This window comes from Fundulus heteroclitus, chromosome 19 (genome assembly GCF_011125445.2).
Source record: "Fundulus heteroclitus isolate FHET01 chromosome 19, MU-UCD_Fhet_4.1, whole genome shotgun sequence".
Classification (NCBI taxonomy): domain Eukaryota; kingdom Metazoa; phylum Chordata; class Actinopteri; order Cyprinodontiformes; family Fundulidae; genus Fundulus; species Fundulus heteroclitus.
This window is the reverse complement of record NC_046379.1, coordinates 26047912-26065223: the sequence shown is the minus strand read 5'-3', so window position 1 is coordinate 26065223 and position 17312 is coordinate 26047912. Positions and strand designations below refer to the sequence as shown.

Genomic DNA, 17312 nt, shown 5'->3' with positions numbered 1-17312 from the left:
AATGTGTGGGTGAATGACTGAATGTAGTGTAAAGCACTTTGAGGTGTTCTGACTTGATAAAGCGCTGTACAAGTACATGTTTATTTATTTATTTATTTATTGCTCCATGGCAAAAATCACAAAAACAGTCACTTTCTGTCATACAATTCCCATGAGCAAAAAGGGAGCAGAAAGAAGATAGAATCTTAGTTTGTCTGCCCCATTTATTTATTTTTGTTTATTTGTATTGTCATAACAAATATGAATTAAATCCCCTTCGATGAATAGAAATATTTAGTCTCAATCAGTTTCTAGTTTTATTTATTTGATTTCTGAGGTGAAAAGGATTTTTTGTGGGACATCAGCGGATTAAAAGACTTGCCAGTAAAGATTAACTGTGGGAAATCTCGTTGTTTTCCAGGATTAATGAAACACAGCATACATCGAACAAAAAAAAGTTTAGTATGAGCGCTTGGTAATTATATTTCTGTGCTGAGGAGAGCTATCTGTTCTATATAAATGCAGAGACTAGTGAGTCAGGAAGCAACTTTCAGCCAGCTGCTCTCATTCGGTCATGTGACTCTGACGTGATTTCCTTGTTCTTCTACTTGTGTGTTTTTTTTTGTGAGCGCATTGTACATCATCCTTTGTCCTCATCACAACAACAAAATCTGCAGCAGAGAATCAAAATGATTTCTATGTTAATTTTCTGTTACCTTGCAGGTAATGTAAATCCTTTACTTCTTCAATCACTGTGTTTTTATTTAGCCGTTTCAACAGTATTTGTCTGTTTCTGTAGGTTTTTCTCTGGGGGTTCACATCCATCAGTCTCCCTCTAATGTCTTCAGCAACACGGGCGCTGACGTCCAGATTTTCTGCTCACACTCCAAGTCAGAACACAGAGTCGTACTGTGGTACCAGAAGACGCCCGGAGACGAGGCCCTGAAACTCGTCGGATATGGATACGGACAGATCAGTAACGACAGCGTGGAAGGAATGTTCAGGAAACATTTTAAGTTAGGTGGAGATTTAGCGGCGGCCAAGAAAAACCTCTCCCTTTCCATAGTCGGTGTGAAAGCCGAGCACACGGCTACATACTTCTGTGCTTCAAGGGAAGCACACTGTGTCAAACATCCACCAGCCCTGAACAAAAACTTCCACCTATGGCCTCACGTTATCTCCTCTCTGAATCTAGGTTAAAGGCAGAGCCCAACAGCCACCACTACACTGGAGGCTGCTGGGAATCACACAGCAGGTGAACCTCCAGCAACAGAAATCTGTGTTATCAATTTCAGTGCCTGGCAGAAGTTCAGAGGGTTGTCCAGGCAGTGGCGTGCGCGGGCATTTTGGGGGGCAGGTGCTCAAGTGGAGAAAAAGGGCACCTTTGTTGAGATTTATTACAGGCACAGCCTGAACATCATGTATACCTATTTTAAATGAATAGTGATATGTTGTCTAATGCAGAGTTTTAATAATCTTCAGCACTACAGGTTGTTTTCTCAAACAATCAAACTGGCAACAACAGAACAAAGTATTAAACTACCGCATTATGTAAAGCACATTGCATTGTCTTTGTACTGAAATGTGCTTTACAAATAAATTTGCTTTGTCTTGCATCACCTGGGCAAAAATCAGCTCAAAACAAGAATGTATCTTAGGTGAGTTTTACAAAATTATTCAGATTAATAAAGCAACATAATTACTATAAACTGATTAAAGAATAGATGAGTGAATCACAACCAGTCTTTAAGCAAACCTTGGTGGGTCAAATTTGAAACTTACATTACCCTTATTTTATTGTATTTTATTTTATTTACACAGCAAGCACAATATGTTTGTCTTGATTACATAATCTGTACTTTTATCGGAAAATCTCATCTGCACTGTATTACCTTGTGTTTTAACAAGACAGGTTACCCTGACAAATTCAGCAGGTATGGGTCAAATGAGTTATCTTCAGAATTCTGAGTAACTACTGACTATTCGGCTTAAATCTATAATCAGAAAAAGAGTTATAAAATATTTGTAGTCAAAATAAAACCTACAGCAGAGAGTATGGTCATAAGAAATATCAAACAAAACTGCATGAGGCCAATGTGATATATGATAATATTCTTGGAAAGTTAATGAGATTAATGAGACTACAGATCTGATGACAAGATGTCTGCTATTTACGTATTGAAATTCACTGCCCATGTCATATTTTTACACACACAGATACAACTTAGCCTACATGCCTCATATTTATTTAACTTTATTAAAGGAATTATTAAGAGTCGATACCCAGCTCGTTTGACCTTAAATGTAGTTAAATTAAATATTTAACAGACAGAGATTACTTGTCTTCTGTATTTGCAATAAAAACACATAAGCCAAAGAGAAGTCATGAAGGACCATTACAGCAAATATAAAGTTAAAACCCAGAAATTGTGATTAGCTTTGTACATAATATCAACATAAGAATGAGGTTAGTGTTTGAAAGAGCATGGGTGACTTTGGAATATTTACAAGAGGAGACAGCAATCAGATGGTTGTGAGTCTGATTCTTCTGCACCCATCACCACCTCCTTGGACAAATCACCAAACCCCAAGCTGCGCATCTCTAGATGAATAAGTCATGTTGGGTGCATGGGACTCATAATGTATAATTACCTTCAGTGAAAATATAGCTTTACCCCTATGCATGTGATCCCATGAGTTTCACATGTATTTCATATGTGTATCAATGTAACCCCATTGGTTTCACATAGGAATTACATGGTGATCGCACGTAATTAAAAGATTTCACATTGACAGGACATCCTTTTAAGATGGACATCACATACAACTGAATGGTTTCATATGGACATTGCATGTAATCTCATGTCATCCTAGGATGTTTCATGTGGGCATTGCATTGAATCACATTGGCTTCCCAAAAACATCACAAGAGATCCCAATGGATTCTCATGGACATCACATGTAATTCCATGTGTTTCATATGCATATCATGTGTAATCCCATGGTATTAAAATCAACATTACACAGAATCGCATGAGGTTTTACCTGGATATTAAAAGTCATCTTGAGGGTTGTTTTTTTACAAAAGGATTATGTGTAATTCTTATGCGGTTTCACATGGATATACCATGTAATACGACCAGATTCAGGTGGACATTACATGTAGTCCCATTGGTTTAGCATGGTTTACTGAAAGAAAAAAATGGTGCTATTGATTTTCATGGACATGACATGCAATTAATGGGCATCACATGGAAATCAGATGTAATCCCAAATTTTTTAAATGGAGATTGCACTTAATTACGTGGGTTTTTCCTGGATATTGCTTCTGATCCAGTGGGCTTCACATCAGCATAATAAGCTATCAACTGGATTCAAGTGTAATCCCATTGCCTGTGCACATTCTCAGTTATTCAGGCCATGGAAACTAAAACAGGTTAAAAATGAAGTCAACTGAATTTTTTAGATACTTTTATGTGCATTATGAGAACAATCGCATTTCCAGAAGAAAACTCCAATTTTGATTGTATCTATAATTCCATTGGTTTCAATTGGACGTAGCAAGTAATCCTAGTAGTTTCACATGGATATTGAAGTGTCATGATCTGTGGGATGACTGGACTCAAGAGCAGACAGGAAAATGGATGTCTCATGTTGAGTTGAAGGCTTATTGAAGATAAAATGTACAAACGTGGACATCACATGCAAATGAAATGGGTTTCAAACGAATGTAATGTAATGTCTAATGTAATCTTATGGGTTTCCCACATTACTATGTCAAAATCTTTCAAAACAATTCCATTTAAAAAAACACGGAATTCACATGTCTTTCATGTTACTTTAACAAATGAAACTAAACATGTTGTTGTTTTTCTAAAGCAATGCTGAGTTTAAACGACCTTGGAGATTTTGTGAAGGAGAGTAAAATATCTCACACATCCTGTAGCAACATGATCATGTGACTTCATGGTTCCTGTTAAACAGAGACACGGTTTCATCCCCTCCTTCATTTAGCTGGAGGCAGATCATCACTAACATGTTTGTGGCTGTCATTTGTCTTTCACTTTGGTTGCACTCAGGTAGATGGAGTTGCTGAACAGTTGCGGTCTACCCATGTATTTTATCTATGAGTTAATTCGCTTAGATTTGTCTGAAGATGAAACTTTCTGAAACATCCCTCTTTCTGTCCTGCAGGTTTCACTCTTGTGGTTCTTCAGTCTGGGGATCTATTTTCTCGCCCAGGAGACGCAGTGACGCTGGAGTGCAGGATGGGGACAGGGTACAGCATGGGCAGCCAAACCATGCTCTGGTACCGTCAAAAGTGCCATGGAGCCCAAATGGAGTTCATCCTCAAAGAATACGAAGAATCTGTCGGACGTTTCCGGTCTAAGCTTGAGGCCTCAAACAATATGTTTTCTCTTCGAATCTCCGAGTTGTTTCTGAATGACAGCAGCACCTACTACTGTGCTGCCAGTCACAGTGATGCACACAGATCAAACAGTCATACAAATAACAAGACCGTCTGTGGTACTCAGACAGGAAGGAGCTGTGGCTTGTTAGACATTAAAACAACAGCAACGGCAGTGAAAATGCTGGAAACTGTCATCGTCACATATTCTTCACCAATGAAAATTTTACTGTGGTTCCACATGGATCTTATATATTAGTAATGAGTGCAGTGCTAGCTGGAAGAATGAGGAGGTGATTGTTATGAGAAAGGGAAGCAAACTGTTCTGAGAAAAATCTGAAAATTACTTGATTCTCAAGAATACTATGGCATAGACTGTCTAATCCGTCCTAGTCTAAAAGATGTAATTCTGCTTATAGAGGTTTCACAAATGGTCCAGTATGTCTCTGAGAGTTATTACAGGAACAGTTCTTTTGATACATTTTCTTCTACGTAGGCAATAAAGGCTTTCCAGATACCAAATTGTTCTTTTGGAGTTGGTGGAATCAACACATGAAACCTTTCACAGGCTCCAAACAGAGTTCTCAAACATGTTTTACATCAATATGATAACATGTGGATCAAGACACAATAATTGTGATTTTTTTTAAAAGCTAATTTAGAAGCTAATGGAAGGGTCTGGCATTGGAGGATTCCTATTGGCTCCCCAAATCTTAAACAATAAAGATGGACCATTAATCTCTGACACCCTGATAATTTTTCCCCAATACTGCACCAAGATACGTCCTTAGTTTCATACATTTGCTCATCTGAACACAGCTTGAAACTCAAGAATAAGTATGAATGTTTTTTTTAAACATCTTTTTAATGTTTGGTGATTATGGTCATTAGTTAATCTTTTAAGTCTTGGGTACAACTTTTTTTCCACTGTTATGGAAGGACACATATAGACCACCATATATTTCCCTGACACACAATCTAATACAACCACCTCAGGACTACTACAGTAGAGATGTACTAGTCCATGCCTGAGCGGATGAAAAGCTCTGCCATGCAGGTTTCTCACCAACATCCAATTGTGGCTCTAGATCCCTTTTAAACTGGACTGGTTTGTAAAATAATAAATAAAAGGTGTATGTGTCGTTACATTTTTTTATGTTATTATATCTAAGTTCATCTTGATAAAAGAATCTGCAAAGCCACAAAAGTCTTGTTTCATATTTTTTCGCAATCTAAAAACTGAATTCCGAATATATCTTAACATTTTGGTAATAAGCTCTTCAGTGCTCCACAAGGTGAAACCCCAATCTTCACTATTACTATTAAGCTTGTGCCCTTCTCATATAACATGCAGTATGAATAAACTATTCACCATTAGATCTTCTGACACTGTTCACCATTCCCCACTTCAGGCTCACATTGCGCAACAGAGTTTATAAGTTGTTGTTCAAAAGATCTGGAATAATTTCCCTCTCATAGATGATACCACATGTTATTGTTGTTGTTGTGAAGCCAAAGGCAAGAAATTTTCATAACAATTTCCAAAACAACAATGAAGAATGATTCACTTCCCTGCAGAGGAGAGAATGTAAAGAAGGATAATGCATCAAATATGGCAATCATTAAATGTAGTAACTAACTACGACTTGACCCCTTGTAAGTAAAACTATATTATTGTTACAATCGGTCTAAAACAATAAATACATTTATCTGGATTGTAAATTGGATGGACAATCTTTTGAATCATCTTTTTAAATGGATAATTGGATATTTTTGCTGTTAGGTTATGTTTAAAGCTTATAAGCATCTTCTTTCATTAAGAATCCAGACTGACTCTAACTACACTGAGAAAGACAAACACAGTTGACTCGTACTCACTTAAAACAACTCCACCAGCCAATCTGGATTCATACTAAATAAAGACGACAAGAGTTTTCTGCTGCAGGTAAGATGCTAACTGTAATATTTTACAATAACCTCACTTCAAAATCGGGGTCTGTCCATTTAATGCAGCGTCTCAGAAGTGGTTTGAAAGTGGTCGAAGAAATCATATCAGTGCATATTGTTGCATCTTTCATTATGACCTTTTTAACATAACCTCACCTCAAATATCTCGGCACTGCCCCTTTAAGACAGTTGGTTTGCCTCCAGACTGCAGCTAAAGAGAGAAGCTCATTCATATCTTCTGTTTGAAGGAGGGAGGAGGGTCAGACCTTCTTTGGTTATATTTTATAGCAGCAGCACCAGTTAAAGCAGCATAATCAATGCAGGAATGAAGCAGGTGGTTTTTATTGCACTTTTATTCTTGCCTGGTAAGAAAAACTCCTCTGCGGCGGAGAAGCTGCATTTTCCTTTCCTCATTGATTAAAAACAACATGTTTCATTGAGTTTTTCTCTTGCTGTCCAGATTTCTCAGCTGCTGCTGTCAGTATTCACCAGCCTCCATCTGTGTTCACCAGAGACGGAGAGCAGAGTGTGACCCTCCGGTGTGAGCAGGACAATGATCAGCACTACTACATGTACTGGTACAGGCAAGCGAGCAGCGGGGAACTGCAGTTACTGATATATTCTCCTGGTAAAAACACATCGAGCATTGAAGCGCCTTTCAGTCTGTCCAAATATACCATGACCCGACCAGAGCTGCTGAGAAGCTCTCTCCAGATTCACCCTGTGGAGGCCGGAGACTCTGCTATGTATTTCTGCGCTTCTAAGCACCACAGTGCTCCAGACTGCCTCAGCTGCTTGACAACAACCTCAGGAGAATACAACAAAGGCATTAGGAAGCTGGAGTGATGAGAAAGTTCAACGCGGGAAGACATTTCAGAGGGATATGAGGTATAATTCAGAGAATACTGGTTTTAAACAAAGCAAACTTTTAGAGACTTGTAGGATTAAGGAATGAAACCTTCCTCTTCAGAGCTCAGTCATGTTTCCTGGAAGCCACAAAGCTGATCAATTCAGATTGCAGAGCAGCTGTCAGCAGCGTAGTTTTCCTGTTTTGCAACATTATCCTGATCTGCTCATCACGTCTGTCTCTCTCTCTTTCTGTCATCTCCACATTTTGGGTTTGCCATAATCCTGCATTGCCCTTGATAGGGTGAAAATAAAGTTAAAATGAGCATCTTTTACTGACCTCTACTGGTTTCATATGAGATTACAAGTGAATCATTTCATTGGCACAGAGAACTTGGCCATACACTGCAAAAACAGAACTAAAAATAAGTTAAAATTTTCTTAAAATAAGTGTATTTGTCCTTGATTTGAGCAGGTAAATAAGACTATTTGCCAATGGAAGAAGATTTTTCCTCTTAAAATAGGAACAATTCATCTCCACCATCTTATTTCAAGTGCAGGATGTCTAATTATCTTATTTTAGGGGTAAAGATACTCATTCCATTGGCAGATAATCTTATTTACTGGGTCAAATGAAGGACAAATAGGCTAACTTTAAGAACATTTTACTTGTTTTTAGATCCGTTTTTGCAGTGTAGTTTGTGACGGAAAATGAATGGAGCTAAAACCTGGTAAAAAAAAATGTTATGCTTGTACCTGAATGGCCCAGTCAAAGTCCAGAGCTTAATCCAATTGTGAGTCTGACTGAGAAATTTGATCTATTTGACAAAGAAGGATGAGGAAAACTTTCTCTAGATGTGCAACGCTGTTAGAGGCACACCTCAGAAGAAGGTTGGAGCTTTGACAGGGTTTTATTTTAATCCTGAAAGGATTCTGTTCTTTTTATCATACCAACTATTCTGATAGTCCGTTCAGGAATCACAAGATCAACACCTTTGTTCTCGTCGTAGATGTTTCTCTCTGCTGACTGATTGGCTGAAGAGCCGTGACCAGCGGAGATGTCACTTCCTGCGAGCAGCTCCAGACAAACAAAAACAAACAGCAGCTTCCTCCCCTTCTTTTCTTAGCTGTCACAGAAATAGCAGCAGCCAGCCCGAGCCGCACAGCTGCTCCCGCAGAGACGCACAGAGATGGAGGCCGAGATACGGGGAGGCGGGCTGGGGGAGGCGGAGAGGGGGGAGAGACAGAGGCGCCGGGTTTTTGTGTGATGCTTTTTCACCGTGGGGACAGGGGGCCACGGTGATACAACCCCATAGAGGCGCCGTACAAAAACCTCCTCCCATTAACATCCATTATGTAGACGGCTGAGTGGATCTCAGAGCGCCTCAGAGAGCAGGAAAATGAATCATGTGAAGGTGGGCAGGATGGAGGCTCAACTAGGCATTAAAAGCTGATTTAATGTGCAGAATCTGCATCAGAAACATGTTTTATAAAGAGATCTTTGGGTTCATATGTGCAGCATTTGGATCATGCGTTCCTTGTCTTCTTAAATCACCAATTCTTTAAACATCAAGAAGCTCATCCTGCATGTCTAACCTTTCCTGATGATCTGTGTTAATGCAGCGTGTCTGAAGAAGATGATTCTGGAAGCTTTTTGGACTTTTTGGTGGATGAGAAATTCACTGTGACACTGGATCTGAAGCTTACTTTGGAAAAGGAACAAGACTCACAGTTTTGGGTAAGTTGGACTTCTCCCTTCTTCAGTTCACCGAATTAGATTTAAACTGAAGTTATTTATAGATTAGACTCAAACAAGCAGTTGTTTAGTTTTCAGCGTTTCGACATATTGAGCTGTAGCCAAAACACTGTGACCTACGGAGAACCTGCTTACTTCGGCCGAGGAACCAAAGTGACAGTTTTAGGTGATTATTTATCTTTAATACTGTGTTCTGATGGGTTACACTTAATCAAGCCTTTATGTTGACGGTTTGTACTCATAATGGACGGTTTCACACAAATATGACAGCTAGAAAGGTTCATGTTCAGTATTGCTGCACTGTGACAATGCTGAAGCTTACTTTGGCAAAGGAACAAAACTCACAGTTTTGGGTAAGTTGGACTTCTCCCGTGTTCAGTTCTGCAGCTAAAATAATAGTTAGATTGAGCATAATAACAATGTGTTCAGTTGAAGCGTTTTGACATATTGAGCTGTACTCAAAACACTGTGAACCTCGGAGATCCTGCTTACTTCGGCCGAGGAACCAGACTGACGGTGTTAGGTAATTATTTAGCTTTCATGCTGTGTTCTGATAGGTTACACTTAATTAAGCCTTAATGCCGTTGTTGTCCACATAAATCTGACAGCTAGAAAGGTTAACGTTCAGTATCGCTGCACTGTGGCAATCTAAACGAAGCTTACTTTGGAAAAGGAACCAAGCTAACAGTTTTGGGTGAGTACGGTTTCCAGGAATGAAACATATCACCACATTTCTAAACTGTACATGTGCTTAGATGAGCAGCACATGTGCAAGTCTTTCTAGTTAATATTCTACCCAGTAGTTCCTGATATAGTTTCTGATATGAAGCTGCAGCTCTGTGCTAATAGAGAAGCCTATTTCGGCCAGGGAACCAAACTGACTGTTCTGGGTGAGTAAAGTCCAAACAAAGTCAATCAGAATGGTGAACCGATGCCAGGGGGAAGGATTGTGGGATTTCTGCAGCCGTTTAGCTGTTTTTGAGGGAAAATTACCTTTAAACGTACAACAGTTCTAAATACCTCGATGCAAAAAGCTGCATGTTGCGAGCGTTTTGCACACTGATCCTGTGCACTGTGCCACTGGTGGTGGTGAAGCTTACTTCGGAGGAGGAACAAAGTTAACAGTTTTGGGTAAGAGTCATAAGAAATACGCATGTTATTTGAACATGTTTTTTAAAAAAAAAACCTGAACAATCAGAACAAACATTAAAAGATTTCCAGTCAAAGCTGAGCCGCTCTTAAGCTCCTCGCTATCTGAGCTCAACACTTTTTACTCTGAACTATAACTGCTGTGCCAACTACGAGGCTTACTTCGGCCAGGGAACAAAACTGACCGTCCTGGGTGAGTAAAGCCTGCAGGTTTGATTCCTGCACAAGCAAGCAAAACTCTCCTCTTACCCTGGAAAATCTTTGTGGTTTTTTTAATTCTAAATATAAGTTTTAAAAAGTGAAAAGTTTGTGTTGAGGGGGATGTGAAAAGCGATTTAAGACAGGCAAGGAAAATACATAGAAACTAAAACGTAATGCAGCAAAGAATGAAGCACCTCGCGATGTTTTGAGTACTGATGGTGTGCACTGTGACTGGTGGTGCCGCTGAAGCTTATTTCGGAGCAGGAACCAAGTTGACCGTTTTAGGTAAGAAATCCACTCAAAAACGGCAAAAAAAAACCAAACACGGCTGAAGATCAGCTCACTCTTTACCCAAACTGTGTCAGATAGGAGCTCATTTCACAAGACAAAGGTTTCTTTGTAAATGAAACGATGGAAACCTGCTTCAGGAGCTTTTTCCTTCAGCGTTTGCTAGTTTTAAATGAAATTTTAGTGTAACTTTAAACAGAAGAAGAGCAGAGGGAAAACAGCCTGTGGAGCTGTTTTGGGCACTGATCCTGCTCACTGTGACAGTACGTCTGAAGCTATCTTTGGTGGAGGAACTAAATTGACTGTTTTAGGTAAGAAGTTGTTTCAAAGTCTGAATTATTGAGTAGTATGACCTGCTTTATAGCTTGACTGATGTAATGGTGTGAATATAACATCAAAGCTGTTAATATCTTCATGCCATGTTAAGTAATATCAATGCCAAATGACGGCTCAAAAATGTTGGCAAAAAAAAAATTGTTGCATTGTTATGTAAAAAACGTCAAGACAGTTTCTCAAGGTGTTAAAGTTGGCAGAAATCTGAAGGTTTCCCAGTCTGAGCAGCTGCGGGAAGGGTTTGTGTTGCAGTCCGGAGCCTCTGTGCTCCTACGGCAATGAAGCTTACTTTGGAGCTGGAACTAAACTCACCGTTTTAGGTAAGAGAAAACTAAAACATGAGCAAACATCAAGCTGAAAGGAGCTCTCTCTTTTTTTTTTCCTCATAACCGGGCTTCATTTAAAATACATTTCTAAAGCATGGAATCAGCTTTTTCTGGAGAGTAGAGGCCATATTGTGTGAATGAAAGCAATGATTCCCACGTCAAAGATGTGCAGCTACTAGATGTTTGGCTCAAAGCCTAGATTATCCGTCTCTGAGCCAGTTTTTATCAGCTCTGTGAAACACTGTGACTACCAGTCTGAAGCTTACTTTGGAGCTGGAACTAAACTCACCGTTTTAGGTAAGACTGCACTGACTGTAAAGGTGGAAAGCTTTCGGCATTGGAGTGTGTCTGTGGAGTGTATTTTTTTCCCGTAAAAAGACCACAAACAGATCATTTAGGCAGTTTACAAATAATTCTCCTCTGTACAGTCCCCATGCTGCTCTGTGCATGTTTGCACAAAGGGGTTAGTTTTAGTTAGAGAGACAGAAGGTTGAAGGCATCTGCAGCTTTTTCTGCAGCTGCTTATCGGTGTGGACGGCTACAACCCTGCTTACTTTGGCAGAGGCACCAGACTCACCGTTTTAGGTAAGAAACTGAGAAAAACTCACGTTTTTTTTTTAAAAGGAAATTCATTTTGAGTAGCAGGAAAGAAGAGAAAACGCTCAAATGAAAGATTTTAACGGCAAATGGGTCTACTGAGTGCTGACAGAGAGTGGCGCGTTTGATTCTTGAAATGAGGTTTTTGATGAAATCTTCTGAAAAAGGCCAAAAATCAAAAGCTCAGACTCATTTTGAGATGTGTCTTGGCACAAGCAGTTTAGTTGTAGTGAAATAAGAGGAGAATATACGGCCGCTGGTTCTCAGCTGCTTTTTCTGCAGCCGTTTCTCAGTGTGAACAACTACGACCCCGCTTACTTTGGCAGAGGCACCCGACTCACCGTCTTAGGTAAGGAAACTAGAACCGCTCTGGCTAATTCTTTTCCCATGCAATTCAAGTTGAAGAAATTTACTGGATAAAAAAAAAAGAAAAATGGACATATGAAAGTTTGGAGTAGGGGTTTGAGTCTGTGGGGTTTGAGTCTGGAGCGATTGATATGATTTCTACTGGTAAGTTTTTAATCATGTCTTGTCAAAGAGGCCACAGACTAAAGTTTAGGATCCTGGCAAATCATTTATTTCAGTACTTCAGTATTGCGGCTCTGTTTGGGGAAAGAAAAGTAAGCCTTTAGCTCTCAGTGCTGACAGCTTCAGCAGCTTTTCCTGCAGCCGTTTCTCAGTGTGACCAACTATGAACCTGCTTACTTTGGCGGAGGCACCAGACTCACAGTTTTAGGTAAGAAAATACAAAAGTCACCTGTTCGTTATTTGGAAAATTAACTTTAAAAATAACTTCTCAGAATCCTGATCGGCTGCTGTAAAGGATTAGGTTGCGAAGTAAATATAAAAATGTGTGATTAGAACTAAAGCCGATCTACAGCCGGAGAACTGCGATGCAAAATTAGTTGAGAGCTGTGAAGATATGGGAGTTTGTTAGTGATTCTGACCGTTGGACAAATGAGTAACATTTGTGGGGGTTTTTTGTGTTTCAAATTATAAATGTAGAGGAATCATATTGTTGAAAAATGAAGTTACAAAGAACCTCAAACCTCTTAGATCTTAATCAGTTTTTTAACTGTGACTGAGCGTTGTGCTCTGGCTCATACCCTGCCGAATTTGGAAAAGGAACCAAACTAACAGTCCTGGGTAAGACCGTCTAAGGAAAAAAAAAAAAAATTTGTTTGTGGTAATCATGTGGTTTGTGTGCTGATAGTGTATAATATCTGTTTGTGTGCGTCTGGGATTTCTCTGTTTAAGAATACAAAGGTCGTTAATATGTTGTGCTGACTCTGTCCGCTTGCTGTGTTGTTTGATGTTGCATTTATTTGGATCATTGCTGAAATAATGTAAAGAACTGCAAAGATGGGTTCTGTTTTCAAGCTAAATATATATATTGTAAATGTGCCTCACTGTCATAAAAGCCAGAAGAGGTTACTTCAAAGAATGCAAAAAAGGAAGCAAAACAAACCAAAATACATGATTATTATAGTCAAGAGTATTCAGTGAAGTTGCTCTTTATGTAATAATAATGTCTTTTATTACTAACTATACCAATCAGGTATTATCTTTTTATTGGTTAATTCCTTTTTTTGCCTGTAATGGATTGAAATTTACAATTGTCATAAACATACAAGGGCTGAGAAGATAGTTTAGATTTTAGCTGATCCATACTTTTAAGAACATGGACCTCCTTATGGGTCTTCCTCATTGGGTCTGACAGTCTATTATTAGTTGATGTTCTCAACCACGTTGCTGCATGTCTGTAAACATTTAAAACTGATGACAACAAAGACAGAAGAAAAACATCCCTACACTCACATCCAAGTTCACATATCCAAATAGTCAGATTAGAGCTTTGACTGAGTTAATTGTCTTTCACTCTTCTTTCAGATCCAGACAATTACTATCAAACACCCGAATGTGACAGTGCTTCAACCTTCAGAAAAAGAATGCAAGGGACGAGACGGCAAGAAGAAGAAGACGCTGGTCTGTGTGGCCTCTGATTTCTACCCCGATCATGTCAGCGTGTTCTGGCAGCTTAATGGCCAGAACATCACTAATGGTGTGGCGACTGACACCAACGCCAAGAGGGATGGAAACTATTACAAAATCACCAGCCGGCTGAAGGTCCCTCTCAGAGACTGGAATAAACCCAATAATGTATTTATGTGCTTTGTCAGCTTCTTTGATGGAACGGATACCAACCTTTACAATGCTACCATCTCATGTACGTTCCTTTAACACACGTTTATCCTCAACGAACTCTTTTTGATTACATTTCTCAACGTCTCATCATGTCTAACCTCTTTATTCTTCCAGCACAACCATCAACAGACTCAGGCATTACCCGAGGTAAACTGCAACATCTTGCTGTTCTTCACTCTTAAAGCGCAGAGAATATAATGTCTGCGGGATGTCGATGGCGTTGGGAAAGTCTGAACTGCTCTGTTTCCTGCAGAGAAATATCTGAAGGTCCACCAGAACGCCAAACTCTCCTACGGCGTCCTGATCGTCAAGAGCTGCCTCTACGGAGCCTTCGTCTGCTTTCTGGTGTGGAAGCTGCAGGTCTGTCCAGAGCAACCCTGGTGGTTCTGATCAATTGTTCTGCATTTGATACGAAGAGCTTCTGACGCTGAGAGAGAATATTTTGATGTATTTTTCAGGGAAAACGTGGAAAACACAGCAAGTGAGAGCCGACCTGAAGCTTTGATTCCTCCTCCCTGTACATACTAAACCCGATCTGCTGTTATTCTGTATAACCAGAAGCAAATCTTTGGATGTTTCATGTTACTTCATAGAATTGATAGGTGACATGCAAATAAGTCAACATTTGTATTTTTTTTCTTGATACTTCCTTAGTAATTGCTTTTTTTTTATCTCCATATGCTCTTCAATAAAAAAAAAAGTTTTAAATAATTCTAGATGTCATGGGTGTCCAATTTTCTGTCTCCAGCTTGTATGAAAAACTGGTAAAGGGGCTTTACTCAGGTGTCAAGCTTGGTATTTTAATTTCAAAACCACAAACTTATTGAATGAGTATTTCTATCGGACATAACTCAAAAACAACAGAGAACCTGACTGAAAATGTAATTCAGCAACAGTCAGTTCCTCCAGCCACGCTCCCCCGCTGAGCATCACTTCTTCCACAGGTTGCGTCAGATATTTTTAGCTGACTTCTGAGAAGCCAGATCATTTTCCTTTCCCCATTTACCTGAAACATCTCAGCTTCAGAACATTTAAATTAAGATTCTCCGTTTTGCCAAGCAACAAGCCTCTTTCCGTTAGTTCGAGCATTTTTAGTAGGAGATAAGGGTGTGAGCCTGCTGCTTGAGAACAGGAAGCCGGCGGTGTCATCCGTGCAGAGAAGGAGGTCAGAGCTGCTGCTGGGGAGGAAGATGAAACGCTGCAGAGGAGCAGAGAGCGACAGCAGAGGACAGGATGTGGTCGCAGAGCAGCCTGCAGCGCCGTCTCTCTGCTGAGAAACGACGGCGGTGCAGGCTGCAACCTTTACCGCAACCTCCGGCTCAACTAGTGCACCTGCATCCAGGCACCCCCACCCCCCACCCCCTCCACACATTCACACTGTTCATCTCTAAGCAAACAGCTGGTAAAAGCTCCATTTCTGTGTCAACTGAAGCCAAAACGAAACGTGTTATACGGCAAACGACAAAAAAACAACTGTATATTCTGATCTGGGTCAGAAATGAATTCTTTTCTACTCTGTAGCAGCTGCGATGTAAACTTGTCGCACTGATCAAATTAAAAGGGTCTGCTTGTGCCAAACGTATTTGCCCTCTTGCAAATTTCTTCTGTTTTTGGTTCTCCAACACGTTTAAATGCTTATGGTCATCAAATCATTTTTACCGTAATATCAGAAAAGGATGACCTGAGTGAGTTTGGAAAGCGGTCCTCAGATGATGATTTCATGTATTAAGGGGAAAAAGTGATCCAGTCTAACTTGGCCCCATGTGTAAATAGAAATGCTCCCTATTTGTTAAATCATGAGTGGACTGTTATAAAGCCTATTTTAGATTCCCTTCATTCACCACATCATGGCCTGGTTACTACCTGACCTGCAAACTGGAGAAATCATTTAAACAAACCCAGTCTGACAACTTGAAGGCTGAACTGTCAACAGCAGATCACAGGATCATCCATCAACCTGCCGCTGTTGATGCGAACACGAATTCTGCTCTCCTCCAGGGTTTTCTACCCTGGAGGAGAATATCCAGCCATCAGTAAGTGAACTTTGAGCTGAAGCGCACTTGGGATGCGCACGAGGATATAGATTCACGGCGCACCAGCAAAGAATTGTTGTGAGGTTTACCAGCGGCCTAGTCAAAGTCTGAATTTAAATTTGATCCAGATGCGTCTGGGGCATGCTGCTCAAAAGCCCTCTCTGATACGGCTGAATATAAACCATACAGCCATATAGGAGTTGGCCAAAACTCCTCCATAGTTGTGTAAATAACTCATATAGCCCGTTTTACCAACAACTCGGTGACAGTTGTTGCCACAACCAGTTGTTAGTTTTAGTTTTCAAACTCGGCCAGGCTGGTTTGATTATCTTTTTTTCCCTTAATAAATGGAGTAATTTAAACTCTGCTGTTTGTATTCATTTATGTTATTCTTGTCTGGTTTTAAAATGGGTTTGACGATCTAAAGAAATAAGGTGAAAAGCAAAAGAAATCTATCAGAGATTAAGTATTAATTCATGAATAAGTGAGTTTAACTTAGGACTGAACCATTTTGGAAATTAATCTAATTGCAATTTTTTTATCTAAATATTGGAATTTAATGTGATTATTATAATTTTTTTCTGTTTAATTTATCATGTCTTTTTAAACATATAACAACAAGTCAATCCGTTTTGTCGCTGTGCAGATTAGGCGCTAAAAGACCCGCTGCGTCTCAACTCGGAGCAGAAATGATTGCGTTCTGCCTACGATATATTTCAATCAAAATTGCGATTTGATTTTGACTTTTCTCTGCATTAACCACAAGCAACAAAAATGGCCTCTATTTAAAACTGGACTATTTAAAACAAGAACTTTTAGTGTTTTTATTAATCAGAATATTATTCAAGAGAACAGCTTTTAATTGATTTGGACATCAATCCTTGTTGAACATAAAGTGCAAAGTGCAACCAACAATCAAGTCTATGTATTAAACTGATTGACCAGAACTTAATGCTATGGTTAGATTCCTGAGAGTTTCTGGTAAAAAGGTATGATTATATAAACACTAAAACAAGTAATAAAATTAGATTATCTCAGTGCTGCTGTTGTCTTCCCCTCCATGTTGAGCAAACCCACTTTAAACATTTTACTGACACCTAATGGACGCGTTTCATTCACTAATTGTTACATAGCCAAAAATTGCAGACCTCTGCGATTTGGAAATTGCGTTTTTTTAAATTGCGATTATATTGCAAATGCGATTAATTGTGCAGCCCTAGTTTAATTAAACAAATGTGCACCAC

General features: G+C 39.5%; 1 protein-coding gene and 1 long non-coding RNA gene across 2 annotated transcripts; both read left to right on the top strand.

The window, feature by feature from the left end:
* Window positions 1-1142: 1142 nt before the first annotated feature.
* Window positions 1143-14752, top strand: LOC105939559 (immunoglobulin lambda-1 light chain). Its single transcript, XM_036150976.1, has 8 exons — window positions 1143-1152; window positions 1196-1234; window positions 4174-4458; window positions 6795-6922; window positions 13721-14057; window positions 14150-14182; window positions 14289-14395; window positions 14494-14752. Exons 1-8 carry the CDS (start codon window positions 1143-1145, stop codon window positions 14518-14520), a joined length of 966 nt encoding a protein of 321 aa, XP_036006869.1. The 3' UTR covers window positions 14521-14752.
* Window positions 8268-8928, top strand: LOC118567055. The gene is made up of 2 exons (XR_004933447.1): window positions 8268-8595; window positions 8804-8928. It is a non-coding gene; the product is annotated as an uncharacterized LOC118567055 (long non-coding RNA).
* Window positions 14753-17312: the final 2560 nt, after the last annotated feature.

Coding starts and splice junctions, on each gene's coding strand:
- LOC105939559 (XM_036150976.1), top strand. Junction 6,923..13,720: donor ACATGTACTGGTACAGGCAA/GCGAGCAGCGGG, acceptor CTCTTCTTTCAG/ATCCAGACAATTACTATCAA. Junction 14,183..14,288: donor AGACTCAGGCATTACCCGAG/GTAAACTGCAAC, acceptor TGTTTCCTGCAG/AGAAATATCTGAAGGTCCAC.